Consider the following 18,479-nt stretch of genomic DNA (forward strand, 5'->3'; position numbering starts at 1 on the left):
ATCCTGTAGGTCAAGAGCTGAGAGCCAGTCATTCTTGCCCAGGACTGGAATAATGACAGAGAGGGTCACCATCCTGAAGTGACTGTAGAGGACATATTTGCTGAACAGTCTGAGATCCAAAATAGGTCTCCATCCTTTGCTCTTCTGAGTGAGGAAGTAAGTGGAGTAGAAGCCTCTGCCCGGAATTCCTCAGGAACTGGCTCGATTGCCTCCAGACTGAGGAGATGCTGGACTTCCCGGTCAAGGAGAATCTTGTGAGATGGGTCCCTGAAGTGGGACAGGGTAGAGGGCATAGAGATGAAGGGGATGGAATATCCTTGTGCACCATGGATGGCCACAGCGATGGGGGCCGTGGTTCGGATAGCGATGAGAGGGACAACTCAATACAGCAGTGCAGTGATGGCTCATGCCATAAGCACCACTGTTGTTCTGGTTGGGGAGTAGTGGTGGGCAAACCATTGGAGTGGAGCTGGATGGTATTGCATGGTGACTGGTACTAGTGGGACATCCTGCCAAGAGTGTGCAGGGCTGCAATGTTGAGAGGAAAATACACAGGTGCTGTCCAATCTGGCACCCAGCGTTGGAGGTCTGACGTTGGAGATGGATGATGATGCTGAATGGCAGGAAATGCATGGTGAAGTTGGTGACCTTGGTGACAAATCGGTGCCAATGAGATGGTGCCAGCCCAGTCTGCTGTCCAACGGGCACTGATGTCTGCACCAGATCTCTCTGTGCCAATTGCTGCAGCATGGAGAGCATGGATGATGCACTGTGCTTGTGGCAATGTTGTACCATAATCCTGGTGCCCAAGTGGGGGGTGAGGTATCCGCCCTGACTTTACATGGAACACCTTGTGGTGAACAGAAGCAGTGCCGTTTCCTGATGGGAGCAGCAGGAGACAGACGGTGGAGTGGTCTGCTGCGTTTTAGATGACTGTGAGCGTACCGGTACCATTGGTGCCAACAAAGTCAATGCTGCATGATTGTACTTTGGCACAGAATGCACCCATTTAGTCTGTGCCAACAGGCACGCTTCTGGAGAGCCTGGGATATTTTTCCCTTCTGGCACGGCCTGCAGAGATGGCACAGGAGGCCAGGAATGGTCAGGAGGGGGACCCAGTATGGCAACAGGAGAGCCTTTGGAGTCTGAAGGACAGCTGGAGATCTCACCCTTGGCCACAGCTTTCACTGATGTCTTATCAGTGGCTGCAAGGACTTTTCATAGGGAAAGGTCTTGACTTTTGGCCCAGTCTTTACAGGCTCTCACTATCAGGCTGAAATAATGGACACAAGACCGCATCTGGTGGCCCTCTCCAAGGCATTTTATGTGGGATGCATGGCTGTCCAACACAACTTCGTTGCACGTGGCCTGCTGCTTGAATCCCAGGGAGCCTGGCATGGTGGCGATATAGCACACCAATTCCACTAATTGGAATTTTTTTTCCCTCAACATTCAAACAATGTAGAACAAAGGTAGATAATTTGGACTAGGGAATGGTTAAAGACTAAATTTTTCTCACTCTTTTGCAGAGACTAGCGAGGCTCCGTCTGCAGTCAAAGACAGTAGAAAAAAAGAACTGAGGAGTCCACACTGTGTACGCGCCAGAAATCACAGGGAGGCGCTTCTGTGTATGCACAGGAAACCACAGCGATGGAAGAATCTCCAAGTGCTGGCATAAGGATGCACTGACACCTAGACTGGGAGTACCCATAGGTACACTACTTGAAGAGGAGAAACCTATTTCAGGTCACATCTGGGGTGTCCCTAATTTCAAGATAAAGAATTACTATTAAATCTCATCGTTTTGGCATATTTTAAAAGCAAAACAGTCATTTCTGTTACATTAAATTTTCATTGGTTGGTTTCATTCTATACTTTGAGTTACCAAACTATTTTTACAAGACTCCTTGGAATTTCAGCAAAATAATTTGAGTTCCAGTAATTGTCACACTGATAACAGGTACATGGCCAACACATTCATATATACCTTCTTCATAGCCAAACAACAAGTGAGATCGTGATATACAACAGGCACATGATCCTTGGAAAGATGTACATCAAATTCCACAAATGCTGCTCCCTGCAAAGAATAAAGAAGGTAAGACCGCCATACATTGTGTATATATTAGAGAAAGCAAAATACAATAGCTATAGTAGCTGAAAGAAGTTCAGAGTTTAATACAGCATTGTACAGAACTATTGATTATATGTTGACCACATTCTTCAATTAAAAGCAACTGATTAAACAGTTTAGAGGAAGAAATATTTAAATACCCATTACGCAAGTCTGATAGCTTAATTATTCATTCACACTCTTTAGGGTATCAGTGTAAGAGTATTATTCACACCTCATTGCAGAAGAGGCATAAGAGACACACATTATATACTGAAATCTACACACCTTTCCTTGCTCATACATATTAGGTAAGGTCCACTTGAAGGTGTGAAGAGGACCTGTTGAAACTGCTAATGAGCCACTCAAGGATCAGTTAAAAATGTACAGTGGACCCCCAACTAACGTATAGGTTGCATTCCTAGGCAACCTGTTTAAGTCAAATTTTGTGTAAATTGGGACTGGGTCAGGGGAGGGGCCCTGCCACCTTCAGGTCCCTGAGTCCTGGCTGCACCTGGCTCTCTGCTCCTGTGAGTGGTGGGGAGCCCAGAGCCAGACACAGCAGCACTAGTCAGTGGCAGGGAGCTGGAAAACTAACCAGTGCTGCTGCACCTGGATCCCAGCTGCCCACCACTCACAGGATCCAGGAAACTGAATAGAAAGTCTGATCCTTTTAATGGAAGACAAAAAATTATCCTGTTAAAGACAACAAACTACATATGCTGCTTTTATAAAATAAAGTCAACTGAAGAGCAATTTGATTTTTTTAAAGAGGAATTATTCAGAAGTAAATCAAGTCCTCTGAATGTAGCACTCACATTCCCATGCCAGCATCATATGTTACTTTAGAAGCTAAAGAGAAAGTCCAGGACACTTTCACTTCTTCTCCCACCAACCTTATATACAAAGTACCTTGAGATAATTAAATTTTTATTTTGCCTACATCCAATGCGTCAGAGGACTGAAAGACAGGATGCTAATCAACAGACCACTACTGTTTCCGCTCCCAAGGCAATTCCTGAATTCTTGTCATGGTCACCTACCTGCTTCTAACTCTCACCACCAAGAGAGCACTGGTACTGGTGGATCAGTGGAAAATAGCTCTGATTCACAGTACCTGAAAGACTTAGTTTCTTAGACAGACCATATATCCACTGGATTAAAAAAGGAACTTCAGTCTAAATGAATTACCAAGATCAGCACTGGTTAACAAAAATCTCTAACTCTGAAACAAGAAGTTATTCACCTTGTGCAATAATGACAGTTTGAGATGCATATCGCTGTGCTCCACTGTGGGCATGTCTATAACCTTGTGCAGCTAATCAGAGGGCGTTGGTAGCAGTGCCTGTTCAGTCCACGCATGCACAACTTTCCCCATGCCACATGGTCTGCCACAAGGCTAACCAGCCTTGCACAGTTCTGTCACCACCACAAAGTTTATAATGAGAACTCTGAAGTACAGGTTGCACCTTCCTCTTCCAGCATGGTTGGGACCTCTTGGTCCCAAACAAGAGAATTTGCTGGACCAAGGGAGGCCCAGGACCCCATGCTCCAGCCCATGGATGCCAGCAGCTGACACTATAGCCTGCAGATGCTGGTGCCAAGACTCCCTAGTCCTGGAATATCCAGGGTCCTGCTGGACCACAGATTTTGCTGACCAAGAATCCTGGGTTTTAGAGATGCAACCAGTAAAGGGAAGAAGGATGGGTTGTGGAGTATCCACAGGGATACATCTAAAAAAAACCTTATTACTGCACAAGGAAAGTAACTTCTTTTAGTAATGTATCTATACATGCTCTATTGCAGGTGCCTGCTCAGTAGTATTGTTCACTGGAGGCTGAGGCTTCGAAGTCAAACTTATAATGGATGACAGTACCATTATAAGCCATGTTAAAAAGGCAGAGAGAGAGAAAAGGGCAGCCTTTAAAAGGTGGAAGTCAAATCCTAGTGAGGAAAATAGAAAGGAACATAAACACTCCCAAATTAAGTGTCATAATGTAGTAAGAAAAGCCAAAAAAGATTTCGAGGAACAGCCAGCCAAAAATTCAAAAAATGATAGTAAAATGTTTTTTAAATACATTAGAAGCAGGAAGCCCGCTAAAAAAGCAGTGGGGCCCCTTGGACGATAAAGATATAAAAGGAGCGATCAAGGAAGACAGTGCCATTGCGGAGCGATTAAATGATTTCTTTGCTTCAGTCTTCACGGCTGAGGATGTTACAGAGGTTCCTAAATCTGAGCCAGCCTTTTTAGGTGACAAATCTCAGGAAATCTCCCAGATTGAAGTGACATTAGAGGAGGTTTTGGAGTTAATTGATAAGCTGAATAGTAACAAGTCTCCAGGACCAGACGGTATTCACCCAAGGGTTCTGAAAGAACTCAAATGTGAAATTGCGGAGTTATTAACAGTGGTTTGTAACCTTATCCTTTAAATCCGCTTCGGTACCCAATGACTGGAAGACGGCCAATATAACACCAATATTTAAAAAAAGGCTCCAGACGAGACCCTGGCAATTATAGACCGATAAGTCTAACATCAGTACCAGGCAAATTAGTAGAAACAATAGTAAAGAATAAAATTGCAAGGCATGTAGAAGAGCACGAATTGTTGGGCAAAAGTCAGCATGGTTTCTGCAGAGGGAAGTCGTGTCTAACTAATCTATTAGAATTCTTTGAAGGGGTTAATAAACATGCGGACAAGGGGCACCCAGTGGACATAATATACCTAGATTTCCAGAAAGCCTTTCACACGGTCCCACACCAAAGGCTTTTATGTAAATTAGGTGGTCATGGGATAGGAAGAAAGATCCTTTCATGGATCGGGAATTGGTTAAAAGACAGAAAAAGGGTTGGAATAAATGGTAAATTTTCACAATGGAGGGGGGTAACTAGTGGTGTTCCCCAGGGGTCAGTCCTGGGACCAATCCTGTTCAACTTGTTCATCAATGATCTAGAAAATGAGGTAAGCAGTGAGGTGGCAAAGTTTGCAGATGACACCAAGTTGTTCAGGACAGTCAAAACCAAAACAGATTGTGAAGAACTACAAAAAGATCTCAGCAAACTGAGTGTTTGGGCAGCAAAATGGCAAATGAAATTTAATGTGGGTAAGTGTAAAGTAATGCACATTGGAAAAAATAACCCAAATTACACGTACAACATGATGGGGGTCAAATTTAGCTACGACAGATCAGGAAAGGGATCTTGGAGTTATAGTGGATAGTTCTCTGAAGACATCCACGCAGTGTGCAGCGGCAGTTAATAAAGCAAATAGGATGTTAGGAATTATTAAAAAAGGTATAGATAATAAGACAAAAGATATCATACTTCCCCTATATAAAACTATGGTACGCCCACATCTTGAGTACTGTGTGCAGATGTGGTCTCCTCACCTCAAAAGAGATATATTGGCATTAGAAAAGGGCGACTAAGATGATTTGGGGTTTGGAACGGGTCCCATATGGGGAGAGGCTAGAGAGACTGGGACTTTTCAGTTTGGAAAAGAGGCGATTGAGGGGCGATATGATAGAGGTATATAAAATCATGAATGGTGTGGAGAAAGTGAATATAGAAAAATTATTTACCTTTTCCCATAATACAAGAACTAGGGGACACCAAATGAAATTGATGGGTAGTAGGTTCAAAACTAATAAAAGGAAATTTTTCTTCACACAGCGCACAGTCAACCTGTGGAACTCCTTGCTGGAGGAGGCTGTGAAGGCCAGGACTCTATTAGGGTTTAAAAAAGAGCTCGATAAATTTTTGCAGGTTAGGTCCATAAATGGCTATTAGCCAGGGGTGAAGTATGGTGCCCTAGCCTTCAGTACAAGGGCAGGAGATGGATGTCAGGAGATAAATCACTTGATCACTGTCTTCTGTTCTCCTTCTCTGGGGCACCTGGCATTGGCCACTGTCGGCAGACGGGATACTGGGCTGGATGGACCTTCGGTCTGACCCAGTATGGCCATTCTTATGTTCTTACCAAGGCACCAAAATTGGCATCTGCAGCAAAATCTCCCAGGATAGCACAGTATTCTTCTAAAGGTATGTACAGATGTCCAAACCTGCTCTGCAGATTGCTGGGACAGAGTCATACATGGAAAAGGTGAAGGATGAGAAAATAAATCTAATAGGGTGTATAGATGGAGATCTAACTTACAAATCTGGTAACAAAGTTTGATACAGTTTGAGACCCATATGGAGAGTTTTTGAGCTGAACCTGCTGTGCCTTTATACCTACCTACCACAAGGGAGGGCAAAAGTCTTGGGAATTTTCTTAAACTCTTCTCATGGTGAAACAGAATGCCAGGGCTCGCCTAACATTGAATACATGGAGAATCATTTCACTATTATCCTAATGAGGCTTGGGATAGAGGGCTGTAGGAGAACGAGTTGGTTCATGTGCAATGCAGATGTCATTTTGGGGGCTGAACTTCAGATGTGATCTAAGTGTGACAGTTGAGGAAAAATACTAGGAAGTGGTGGAGGGACGCGATGTGCCACCTGAGCTGCTCTCTCCCCTGTTGTTTTTGCCAAGGAGCTCCATCATCATGGAAAAGGTCAGAGGGCAAGTATCCAGGCATTTAAAGGACAGTCCTCTTCATAGTAATGTGGGAGAAAAGCAAGTACCCGTACGCCCATTAGTGGGAAGCTGCTATTGCTGATAAGCACCCTTTTAGTGAGCTAGTGGAGAGTTCCGATTTCTTGGGATTCAGCTAGTGTAGGAGAACAGGTAAAGTGACCATATCTAGGGGGTGACTTTTGGGTTGGTATTAGATCTGTAATATGGTCCATTTTTGTGGTAAGTGTGTCAGGCAGTCACCCTCCTTCTATGCAATACCACCTCCCATGCTGCTTCAGAGCAGGGTGTTTATTTGCAAGAACCATGAAAAAGCCAGGCTCTGAGCCACCATATTTGCAGGCTGGGATGGACAATGCATCTCTTTCTGTAAGGTGATCAGAAGTGGTTGGAAGAATCATTAGTGGAAAACCCAGCAATTGCAACAAGTGAGGATACCACGTCTGTCTGGCCAGGTGGGAGCAATGAGTATGATGTTTGGTTTTTTCCCCCTTTTTATTTTCAAACAGGACTTTCAACAATAGAGAGAATGGGGGAAGGCATAAAGAATGCCTTTGTCCCGTGAGGACAGCATCTCCCATGGAGTGTTGGCCAATGCCCACTCTGTTGCAATACAGAAAGCCCTTGCCATTCATGTGTGTCATGTTCTTGAGATCACTGTGAATGACAAAGTCCACGAATACTGGGGGCAGCAGTGTTTCTAACACAAGATCAACTACATTTTCCACATAGAACAATGTCAGGATGCAATAGGTTAATATTTACATGCAATCATGCAAATCATCCCTGTAACATCTAAAATTTTCCCATAGAGAATTATTGCAGCTTCAATTTCTGTTTTAACTTTCAGGCTTCCTTACTACAGCTTACTGAAAGCATCATCATGCTGGGTCATGTGCTTGGGCACATGTGAAATGGCAGATGGTGAGGGCTTCCTGTTCTGTGGCCATTTCCTGTTTTGAAAAGTGACAAAGAAGTCAATTATCCATCATTGCTGGAATATACCAAAGGACCACTGAGCCTAGCACCCATTCATAAGAGTGGGTACCTGTGGCTGAGATGGCTCACTCTGATGCTGTGCACTCCAATGGGCTACTGGTATTGTAGCATTGTAGGAAAAGTACCAGTTCCATAGTTTTAGTGCTTTCATATATGGGGGATGTGAGGGGGAATCTGGCATCTCCTTAATGGTTTCTATAATACATACACTCAATATTGTCCTTCATGACCTTTGTGTGGCTATGTCTGATCAGTGAAATGGGGTATGTGTTCCTGACCATGGAGTTTGAGTAGGCTGTTATGAAGAGATGTCTCAGAATAACAGCATCAACCCTGTACCATGAGGTTGTTGAGATATGCAGCCTATCCTATCTGGGATGCTCAGAGGTGAGGAGTAGAACTGGGGAAGGCTAGGCAAACGGGATTCCCAGCCAGGTATTTCCTAGGTCGTTCCATCAACTCAAGGACTGTTTGATCTTGGCATCAACAGTTGTTTGTGCAGGCTGCCTGTTTGGTCTCAACTGACAAATGTTGCCTTGGATGCATCTCATACGAAGTCTAGCATGAGCTACAATTGATGTGCTTGCAGCCAAGTGCCACAGAAGCTGAAAACATTGTCTGGATGATATCTGAGCAGCTGGACTGCACTGTCTATAACCCAGAAGAGAGCGATGAATCTGATGGGGGAAGGAACACTCACTTTATGAAAGTCAACCTCTGTCCAGTGTAATGTCAATTTTTGTGCATTATTTGTAGGCCCAGATTCTTGAACAGATCCACTATAACATGGTAACTTGGAACATGCCCAGAAAAGAATCATCCAGGAAAGGGTAAGTGATGATATCCTGAGAACACAAGTGAGTTATCAGTACTGAGAGCACCTCAGAGAATATTCTGGGGGCTGATGAGAGGCCAAACAGAGTACTCTATACTGATAGTGGTCTTGGCCTAGCCTGAACCTAAGGTCTCATCTGTGACTCAGTATGAGCAAAAAATGGAAAAAAAGCATCTTGAAGATTGAGAGATGAGAACTTGTGTCCCTTCTCTAATGCTGGAACAAATCATCACAATGGTGACCATATTGAATATATGAACCTTGACAAATTTGTGGAGTGCTCTTAGTAGTAGTAGTATGGGTCTCTAACCTCCCTTTCTAATCAGAAAGTAGTGAGTAAAAATCTTTGCCTCTTAGATGGATGGGCACTTCCTCTAGGACTCCTACCTCCTGTTGTAGCAAGCTCTCATGAGATGGGTCCCTGCAAACGGATATGGAAGGGCATTACAGGCTGGAAGGGAGGTGAAATGTATGGAGTACCCATTTCAAATAAGCTTCTGACAAACGGATGCTGAACATATGTTTCCAGGTGCTGCAGAATGGGGTAAGTATCCACAGGAATGAGAGGGGTTTTCCAGCATCAGATGATATTGAGGAGAGTGGTTTGATGGCACCTCAACTGACCCACCCCAGCTGTTTTAAGATAAAAAGGTGGAAAAAAGCAGATGGAAACCTTCAGGATATCAAACAGGGGAACCTGGGCTTCTTTCTTTGAGGGTCATATGATTATTGAGATGAGCTTTGCAATGAATGGGGTCTGAATGAAGGTTGAGAATTAAATTTCCACTTCTGCCCAGACATGTAGATTCCAATCATTTGAAAAGTAGCCATGCAGCCTTTGAAAAAAAGTGTGGAGGGAAGTGTCTGTTTTCAGCAAACAGTGCTGAAACTTCTAACGGAAGGCTCATCCACAGTTGCATGTACCTCCTTGGCAAAACTGGGTAAATGCAGCCAACTAACTCATTTCTCCATGTGAAGAAGGGAACTGGATAAGGGACCAACATAACCTTCTCGTTACCTTCCTTTCAGTACCTAAATCCATTGCCACTTCCTTCACCTTAGTATCTCTCACCTATCTTCTGATCAGAATCCTGGGGCAGGAAAGAAATCTGAATGCAACCTCACGCTAAAAAGGCAGAATATCTGCACTGAATTCTAGGTGAATATCCACCAAACTGAAAACTATCCAACCTTTTAAAAACAGAGATACTAGTTTTCATTGAAGACAAGTAAAATTGGATTACAGTATCAAACACTTAATGAAAAAAAACAAAGATCTAATTTTTAAACTCCTCTCCAAAATGTCTTTTCAAATTAACCTCTGAGGCCACACTCCTGAAAAAGACTTACACAAGTCAACTTCATATACCTGGCCAGTCCCCACTGGATGAAATCTCGACTTAAGTGTGAGTTTATCCACTGACATCAGAGCCAGAATCTTGCTCATGGTCTTCAGACTCACATGCCTAAAGTTACTCACCATATGAGAGAAAGATAACCCCAAACCCTACGAAGTTCTCCATGTGTTAGAAGCAATATCTCCAACTTAAGGTGGAAAGGGGAGTCTGAGGATGAAAGCCTAAAGTGAGTTTATAAAAGAAAGAACTACTATGCCTATAGATTGCTACCAAAGCTCCATATTTTGTGTACTTGACTCTTCTACTTAAGATTTATTTGCCAGATTGAGTTGCTGAGTCACTAGATCCTCTACGCAACATACTGTAAAAAATAAATACACAATATATACACACACACACACGTACGTACATGGCTGGCAGCACTCCGAAGAGAAGCAATAGTGTTTTCCTGAACTTTAGCAAGTCTGAAATAGAAACAGAGGAACATGTTAAAAGCAAGACAACATAAATGCCCCCCTCCCCCCGCGCGCACACAGAAAATACCTATCAGCAATATTTATTTTAAAGAAACACTCATATTTAGAAGATGAAGTGATTTTATTCTATGAGTTTTTATGAAAATTGACCAGGCTACCTATTTATACAGATGAATACCTACAAAAATGAAGTACAGTACAAGCCATGTTATCCAGCACCCTAATAACTGGCAGGCTCAGTTAATCAGCATCAGCTGGGGCTGGAGATAGCGGGGCTGGCAGCCCAAGCAGGGCTCGTACATGTGGGGCCAGCAGCCTGGCCAGGATTGGTGTCAGTGGGACCGGCAGCGCAAGCTCAATTAACCATCACAGCCCCCATTCTCAACGCATGCTGGATAACAAAGCCTGCCCTGTATGTGGGACTAGACAAAATATCACACTTCAGGTACATATGAACTTACTTGGTTGTTGTGGTAGAGTTTCCTGCACCCCTATGTCCAACATCTAATGTTATTCTTGGTTTCCAGTATTTAGCATATGAAGCTGTCATATCACAAGTGTATCCTGATATTGGCTTAATAATTATGTAGTCCACTATAAAGAAAACATTGTTTTGATCATCATAAAAAGGTGGTAGTTTTAAATAAGGCAGTCTGGCTATATCTCTGTAGCTTTTTCACAGCCACCACATTTTAGAACACACTGCAAGCCTACAGAATACCCTGAGGTACACTAACTATATACACATGCTAGCAAATCACCTTTAAATACCACCATATACCCATCTTGAAGTGAAAAAAAAAAAACCAACATGTTCATAACATTTTTAAATATGTGTTGCTCATATCCATTCCATATCAGGTATGTGCGCTCATCACATGCACTGGTGCCAGATTTCCCTTAGCAAATCACCAGAGGAGAGCAGCTCTGGTGCCCTCTGGAGTGGTGTCCTCATTGCATGGTATAAGGCACAGGTGAGGAACATTTTACAGGTCAGGGATCACTGAACCATAGACAAAACACCTCACTGATTATGCAGTTCCTGACTGTACATGGGTCAGTGTTCTGGGTTGGAGTGGGCTGCAGGAAAAGGTGGAAGACAGGTGCAGGAGCATGCTGGAGGTAGCGCACAGGAGGTTTTGGGGAAGGTAGGGTCTGGGTGGGGAGGTGGGAGGGACCAGGAGCAGGGTGTAGATGAGGATGAGAGGAGTACTGGAGAAGGGTGTAGGGTACAGGTGGAAGGACTCAGGGAAGGAGGGTGAAGGAAGGGAGAATCTGGACGGGAGGGGGTGCAGAAGCAGTTGAGGGGCACAGGGTCTGGACAACAGGGATGCAGTTTTCCCGCTCACTCCTGGATGTGCATGGCTCTGCTCCAGCTCCCTTTGCTCCTAGGCACTCCTGTCCACTTCTCCGACTGGCCAGAGAAGCAGTATGAAGTCTCCAGGCAGGCTACTGAGGCCACTGCTGCTTCTCCTCTCTTCCCCCAGCTAGGAGAACGGCAGTAAGCAGCAGCTGAGCCACTTCCTGTCCCCCAGCCCCAGCAGAGCCCACGATTTGGATTCAGCCCACAAGGTTCAAAGCTCCAAACCCTTCAATGACCTGGATGAGGGGCTGGACGCTAAGCTGGGGGAGAGGTAGATACGCTGGAGGATAGAGACAGGGTCCAGAGTGACTTAGACAAATTGGAAGACTGGGTTGCAAGAAATCTGATGAGGTTCAATAAGGACAAGTGCAAAGTCCTGCACTTGGGCCGGAAGAATCCCAAGCATTGTTACAGGCTGGGGTCTGACTGGCTCGGTAGTAGTTTTGCAGAAAAGGACCAGGGAGATGTAGTGGACAAGAAGCTGGACATGAGTCAGTGTGCCGTTACAGCCAAGAAAGCTAATGGCATATTAGGTTGCATCAAGAGGAGCGTTGCCAGTAGATCCAGAGAAGGGATTCTTCTTTATTTGGCTTTGAGGCCGCATCTGGAATACTGTGTCCAGTTCTGGGCCCCCAATTATAGGACGGATGTGCATACACTGGAGAGGGCGACCAAAGTAATTAGGGGGCTAGAGCATATGACTTATGAAGAAAGGTTGAGGGAACTGGGACTGTTCAGTCTGCAGAAGAGAAGTCTGAGGGGGGACTTGATAACAGCCTTCAACTTACTGAAGGGAGGCTGCAAAGAGGCTGGAGAGAGGCAGTTCACAGTGGTCACGGATGGCAGAACATGGAACAATGGTCTCAAGGTGCGGTTGGGAAGGTCCAGGTTGAACATTAGGAAAAACTTTTTCACTAGGAGGGTGCTGAAGCATGGGAATGGTCTACCCAGGGAAGTAGTGGAGTCTCCATCCCTGGAGATATTTAAGTCTCGGCTCGACAAAGCCCTGGCGGGGCTGATCTGATGGGTTAGGTCCTGCTTAGAGCAGGGGGCTGGACTCGATGGCCTTTTTAGGTCTCTTCCAGCTCTACTGTTCTATGATTCTATGACCCTGCCACAATATGGATGCTATGGAGGGGAAGCCCCAAAATCTTGGTCTGGATGCATACAACCTGCTGTCCAGATCCAGAACACAGGTTCCCCGTCCCTGTTGTAAGGAGTGCAACCTACTCTTCCTACCCTCAGTTTCTTCTTGCAAGAGGAAACTCCAACCGTGGGGGAAGAACACGTTGTGGAGTGAACTTGAAGAATTTATCTTGAAAAACACATAATGGAACTGATAACCATCAAGTGATTGCTCATGTCCATTCTATATTAGATAACTCCAAGCAGTACCCTTAGTAGTGGGTAGAAGTTCATGGCTGTGAAGACTGTAACACAGCTCTGCCAAAACACAGTATCTTCTCTGGCCTGCTCATGATGCTGTCACTCAGACGTCAACATGTGAACAGATGACCACGTTATAGCACTACACATGTCCTGGATTGGGCTGTGCACCAGGAAGACTGCTAAAGACATCTGCACCCTAGTCAATTCCACCTGATGATCAGCAGCAATGGGATCTCTGCCAGCCCATAACAGATCTTTAGCCAAGAGGCAACCACACACCCACCAGAGTTGATGCGGGTAGCACCAGTACGAGTTTCAGATCTCCTCTGGCTTTTCCTTTCCCTCACGGGAGGTGGGAGATCTTCCCCTCACATTTGTCTGAGGCTTCTTAGAAGAAGAAGATCAGCACTGGATGGAAGATGGCTCCTGAGAAGCACTGAGAACTCATGCCATGGTGCTCAGCGCACAGTTGGATCTCTGCTCCAGTTCCGGAGTTAGTGCTGACTCCATCAGAAATGCCTGGGAGACAGGACATCCCTTTCCCTCTTTGTCTGAGGCTTGAAGGACTTACAAATGCAATATTTGTCACTATGTGTACACTGAAACATCTCAGACAGCTGCTATAAGAATCACTGATGGGTAGTGGACACTTACAGTGTATATGGTTAGAAGCCTGGGGATCAAGGAATACCCTATCCCTAGGCAAAGTCCCATCCAGAACTAAGTAGTTCTGACTAACAGAAATTTTACCAAGGCATAGCTATCAACATTTTACAGAGAAAGTGCACCAAGCTCAACAATGCAAACACTAGTACTGGGCAGCAAGAAGTTCCAGCACCACCACTGGTGCTGAGAAGGAGCTGAGGATGAGGGAAGCAAGCAGCACCCTTTATACTGTGCCAGAAAGGCATCACTCCAGTGGGCGCCAGTGCTGTTCCCATACAGATGCTAAAAGGAAAATATGCAGAACTGGTGCATGTGCCAAGCCACATGCACGTAACGCGGAATGGATGTGAACAAAGTAGATTTTCATTAACTTAATTTCCAAAATACAGGTTACTGACTCTGAAATCATTGTATTAAAACAGTCGAACAGCACTTTAAAAACAAAACTGTACATCTAACTTAAGGTAAAACAAAGCAAACAAACAGTCCTGTAGCACCTTAAAGACGAACATTTTTTTTCAATTAGTTTTTAAGGTGCTACAGGACTTCTTGCTTTGTTTTGTGAAGACACATTAACATGGCTACCCTTCCAAGACAAATTTAAGGTGGTTCCTATTGAAGTTCTTGTTTTGTATCAACCATACCTCTTACTTTTCCAATGGTTTTTCTTGAAATTCTACTCATAATAGGAAGTGTCAGAATTCCAGCACTTTTTCCCAGTTCTGCAATTGTGGAGGATAAGAGGCATGCTGAACCCACATGGCCTGGAAGTGTATCTCCTTGTACCACTGTTTCGCTTAGATCTTCCTACAAATCACCAATACTAGTTTAAAATAACAGAAGACCTTAAATTGCAGCTATAATGTATAAATGACAACATAAATGTTCAGTAGAAATGGCAAATTTGCTTGTCAGGCAGAAATAGATAAGCACTGACAGAATATGAAATATACCTCTAATGTGCTTCATTGTCATTTTAACATCAAATGAACCTGCATTATACAAAAAACTGTTTTCAATATTACTGTAAATGATCAGAAACAGGAAATTTGAATTGGATACAATTCTTGGAACAGAAAAAGCAGCTATCCAGGTAATTTAAGAGACAAAGTATTTCAGGGACTCTCTTGGTTTGCATAGCCTATTTTTGCTTTATGACATACAAAGCCCAGTTTCTCATTCAGGATTTACACTTGAACTAGGCTATTAAAGATATGCTTACAGTATATATGGTATTTTCCTGGAGGAAAGGAAAAGGCCAAAAGGTATGCAGACAGAATTACGCATTTGACTGTTGCCAAAAGTCTGTAATTGTTAAATCTATTTACACACTTGGCATAAACTAACAGAGAATATAGGTAAGTATATCTGTGTAAGTGGGTTCAAGCTTATACTCAAATAAATGTGATAGTCTTTAAAGGTGTCACAGGACTCCTTACAGTTTCTCTCATTTGTGGAATTGTTTCTGTTTCTTTTAAAAGAATCTTCGGTCCAAGGAGTCAGGGAATACCTCTGACTCAATGGCTACGTCTACACTAGCCAAAAACTTTGAAATGGCCATGCAAATGGCTATTTTGAAGTTTACTAATGAAGCACAAACACATATTCAGTGCCTCATTAGCATGCAGGTAGCCATGGCACTTTGAAATTGACATGGCTCGCCACTGCGTGTCTCGTCCAGATGGGGCTCCTTTTCAAAAGGACGCCGGCTACTGCAAAGTCCCCTTATTCCTATCTGCTCATAGGAACAAGGGGACTTACAAGTAGCCGGGGTCCTTTCGAAAAGGAGCCCCGTCTGGACGAGCTGCGCGGCAGCGAGCTGCGTCAATTTCAAAGTGCCGTGGCTGCCCGCATGCTAATGTATTTCAGCGTTTCATTAGCAAACTTCGAAATGGCCATTTGCATGGCCATTTCGAACTTTTGGGCTAGTGTAGACATGGCCAATGTATTTTATTTTTATATATAAAGAGGCATTTCAATCATTTTAATATGCATACTTTGTACAGCTGCTCCACCTATCAAGTCCATCCACAGACAACTAATTCTCATGAAGACTTCTTGAGAATGCTTGCAGGTCAAATATCAATTAAGACTACTGCACTATGTGCTTGTAATAAAACCTTCTCTTGTTACTGAAGCAGGCAGTGAGGGAGAGATCCGAATATGAATGGAATACTGATGAATCCAACCAAATCGTCAGTCCTATCAAAGGACAGGAAACACCTCCTTTGTGCACAGTGTGAATCAGTGCAAATATGCTCTTTATCTCAAGAAAACAGACTTTGTGAATATTTATGTTTGGAAAGCGACCTAGCTGTGTAAAAGAATGTGAGGATGTATCATACTGAACACTCCAAAAAGTAGCAATGCTTAGGAAGTGCAGAGATGTAAACAAAGTCATAAAGATGAATCATTCAGCCCTCATCTTAAAGAAAAACATTAACTTAACTCACCCAAAGAATTCTAGAAATATTACTAAAATTGATTTTTTTTTACATACACAAGTAATTATTCTTCGATCTCTGAGAACATTTATGATCAGATGTTTTACAGAAGACACTGCTCCCATCGAAGTCACATTTCCATTTAAAGATGAGAACCTTTGCTTTTTCCTCAGGGAGACTAAGACGGCACAATCATCTTTTAAAATGCATATTTGCTGGTATGTATTTAATTGCAAATCTTCCTGTAACAATATCAAACAGTTATATGAAAAGTAGGGAGTTTTATGAACAAGTATAGCATGATCATCCCTCCCATGATCTGATTTCCAGGGCTGCTCTTGTTCTTTAGTCATTTCACTGCTTTTTCTACTTCCTGCTTCAAAATACTGGTCTTGCTCTCGATGCTTGGTGGAGATCTCTCTTTCACTTCTTCAGTCTCTCAGACACTCGGGTCCAACTGTGCTTTGTATGATCGGTGCAATATCTCATCCATCACTGCACAATCTTCTCCCTGTTCATGAGCACTTCTTCGTTCTGATCTTTGATTGCCATCTGCTTCGGTTGCCATTTCCTATTAATATTCCTAATTGTCTTATACACTTCCCTGGTCTTGCATTCGCCGTAATACCTCTCTATATCATCACATTGCTCCTCTAACCATTCCTCCTTATCCTTTCTGGCTGCTTTCCTTACCTCATTGCATTTCACCCTATGTTGCTGTTCCACCCTCTCAGAAACATCTCTTCTGATCTTCAACACTCTTCTCTTGAGCCAACTTCAGTGTCTCCTGGGTAATCCACTTCTTACTGATCTTTCCGTCTTCTGGAACAGTCTGCTCAATCACCTCAAGAGCAATGGCTATCCCTGGGACTCTCTTATCTAGGGATCTCTTACACTGTTCTGTATGCATTCCCTGTTTCTTCCTCACATTGGCTTACCACGTCTCCTTTTCTTAAGCTGTGTCTTACATTTTCTTTTGAGTTTTATTTTCATGTGGTCTGAGTCTATATCCACTCCGTGGAAAGTTCAGCACTGCTGTACTGAGGTTATCCATCTTCTTATCAAAATCACGTCTATCATGTTCTTGGACTTCCTGTCATTCAATTGCCATGTCCACTTCCTACAGTCCTTTTATTGGAATCTCATGCTGCAGATCACCATCCCATGCTCTGTAGCTAACTCCAGTAGTTTCTCACTTCGTTCCTTTCTTTCTCCACATCCAAAGCTTCCCACGAGTCTCTCCCAACCTTCGTTATCTGTTCTAACTTTTGCATTCCAATCTCCTCCGATTATCAACACATCTTTCTTCATTATCTCCTTCACCGTCTTTGTCAACTCTGCCACAAAGCCTCTACGACCTCCATGCCAGTCCCAAGCCTGGATGAAGGAGTAGGGTTGGTCAGATGAGTGTCAATGCGCTGACCATCAAACAATACAAGTGAAATCTGATGCCAGTATAACTAAATGATAGAAGATGCCAGCTCAGACGTCGCCCAGATAAACAAGGTCCGTGACACCAACCGAGCAGTTGGGGTTGGGTCGATAAGTTGACTACCTAAAGAAAATTACAACTAACACACATGCTATTCATTGGAACATGGAAGGTCCAAACACTGTGGGCAACTGGAAAATTAGAGCTGCTTCGGAAGGAGATGAAGAGATACTGGTGTGATATACTTGGACTGGCAGAGGTGCGTTGGACAGCATCAGGAGAGATATGCAGCTGCAAAGTCATTTGGTCAGGAAGCAAAAAGGAAGCATGAAGCAGGAGTCAGATTCCTTCTTAGCAAAAACAGCTAGAAGAGCATTATTAGGATACAAACCGGTGAGTGCAAGAATGATAGTAGCAAAATTCGAAGCAAAAACCATTCATCATCTCAGTCATATCCTTAAATGGCTTCTAAGTACTAGATTTAAAATAACTTCTTTGATTTCACAGTACATAGTTAAGGTTCCTTCTTTGCTAAGTATAAGCTGGCTATTTATTAATAACCAATAGGTAAAATTTTGATTACATGTGCCCTGTAACTATCTATAAACATTCTTTGGAAACTGGGAATACCCTGGAGGGTCACAATACATTGGGCTCCCTCAGTTACCTTATTCTTCACTTATACCAATAGAAAAAAGCATCCTCCAGAGGCAGTTCATTTTCACGGGTGAAATCTTTATTAATGCTCTTCAGAGAGATACAGAAGAAGTTTTAATGGAAGTAACCAGCTTATTATTCTGGTCGCTTTCATTTTGTTTAACGTTTTCTTT

At 43.5% G+C, this 18,479-nt stretch overlaps 1 protein-coding gene across 3 annotated transcripts in view; it reads right to left on the reverse strand.

Moving 5' to 3' along the window:
• Nucleotides 1-18,479, reverse strand: part of GPCPD1 (glycerophosphocholine phosphodiesterase 1) — a 91,438-nt gene that overhangs the window by 29,980 nt on the left and 42,979 nt on the right. For all 3 annotated transcript variants that reach the window (XM_074989326.1, XM_074989327.1, XM_074989328.1), the window contains 4 exons: nucleotides 14,418-14,580; nucleotides 10,817-10,949; nucleotides 10,289-10,343; nucleotides 1,988-2,080 (listed from right to left, as the gene is read on the reverse strand). In XM_074989326.1, the coding sequence (XP_074845427.1) occupies nucleotides 1,988-2,080; nucleotides 10,289-10,343; nucleotides 10,817-10,949; nucleotides 14,418-14,580 (444 nt within the window). The remainder of the gene's footprint in view (nucleotides 1-1,987; nucleotides 2,081-10,288; nucleotides 10,344-10,816; nucleotides 10,950-14,417; nucleotides 14,581-18,479) is intronic.

The sequence above is a fragment of the Carettochelys insculpta genome, chromosome 3, assembly GCF_033958435.1.
Source record: "Carettochelys insculpta isolate YL-2023 chromosome 3, ASM3395843v1, whole genome shotgun sequence".
NCBI classification, from domain to species: Eukaryota; Metazoa; Chordata; order Testudines; family Carettochelyidae; genus Carettochelys; species Carettochelys insculpta.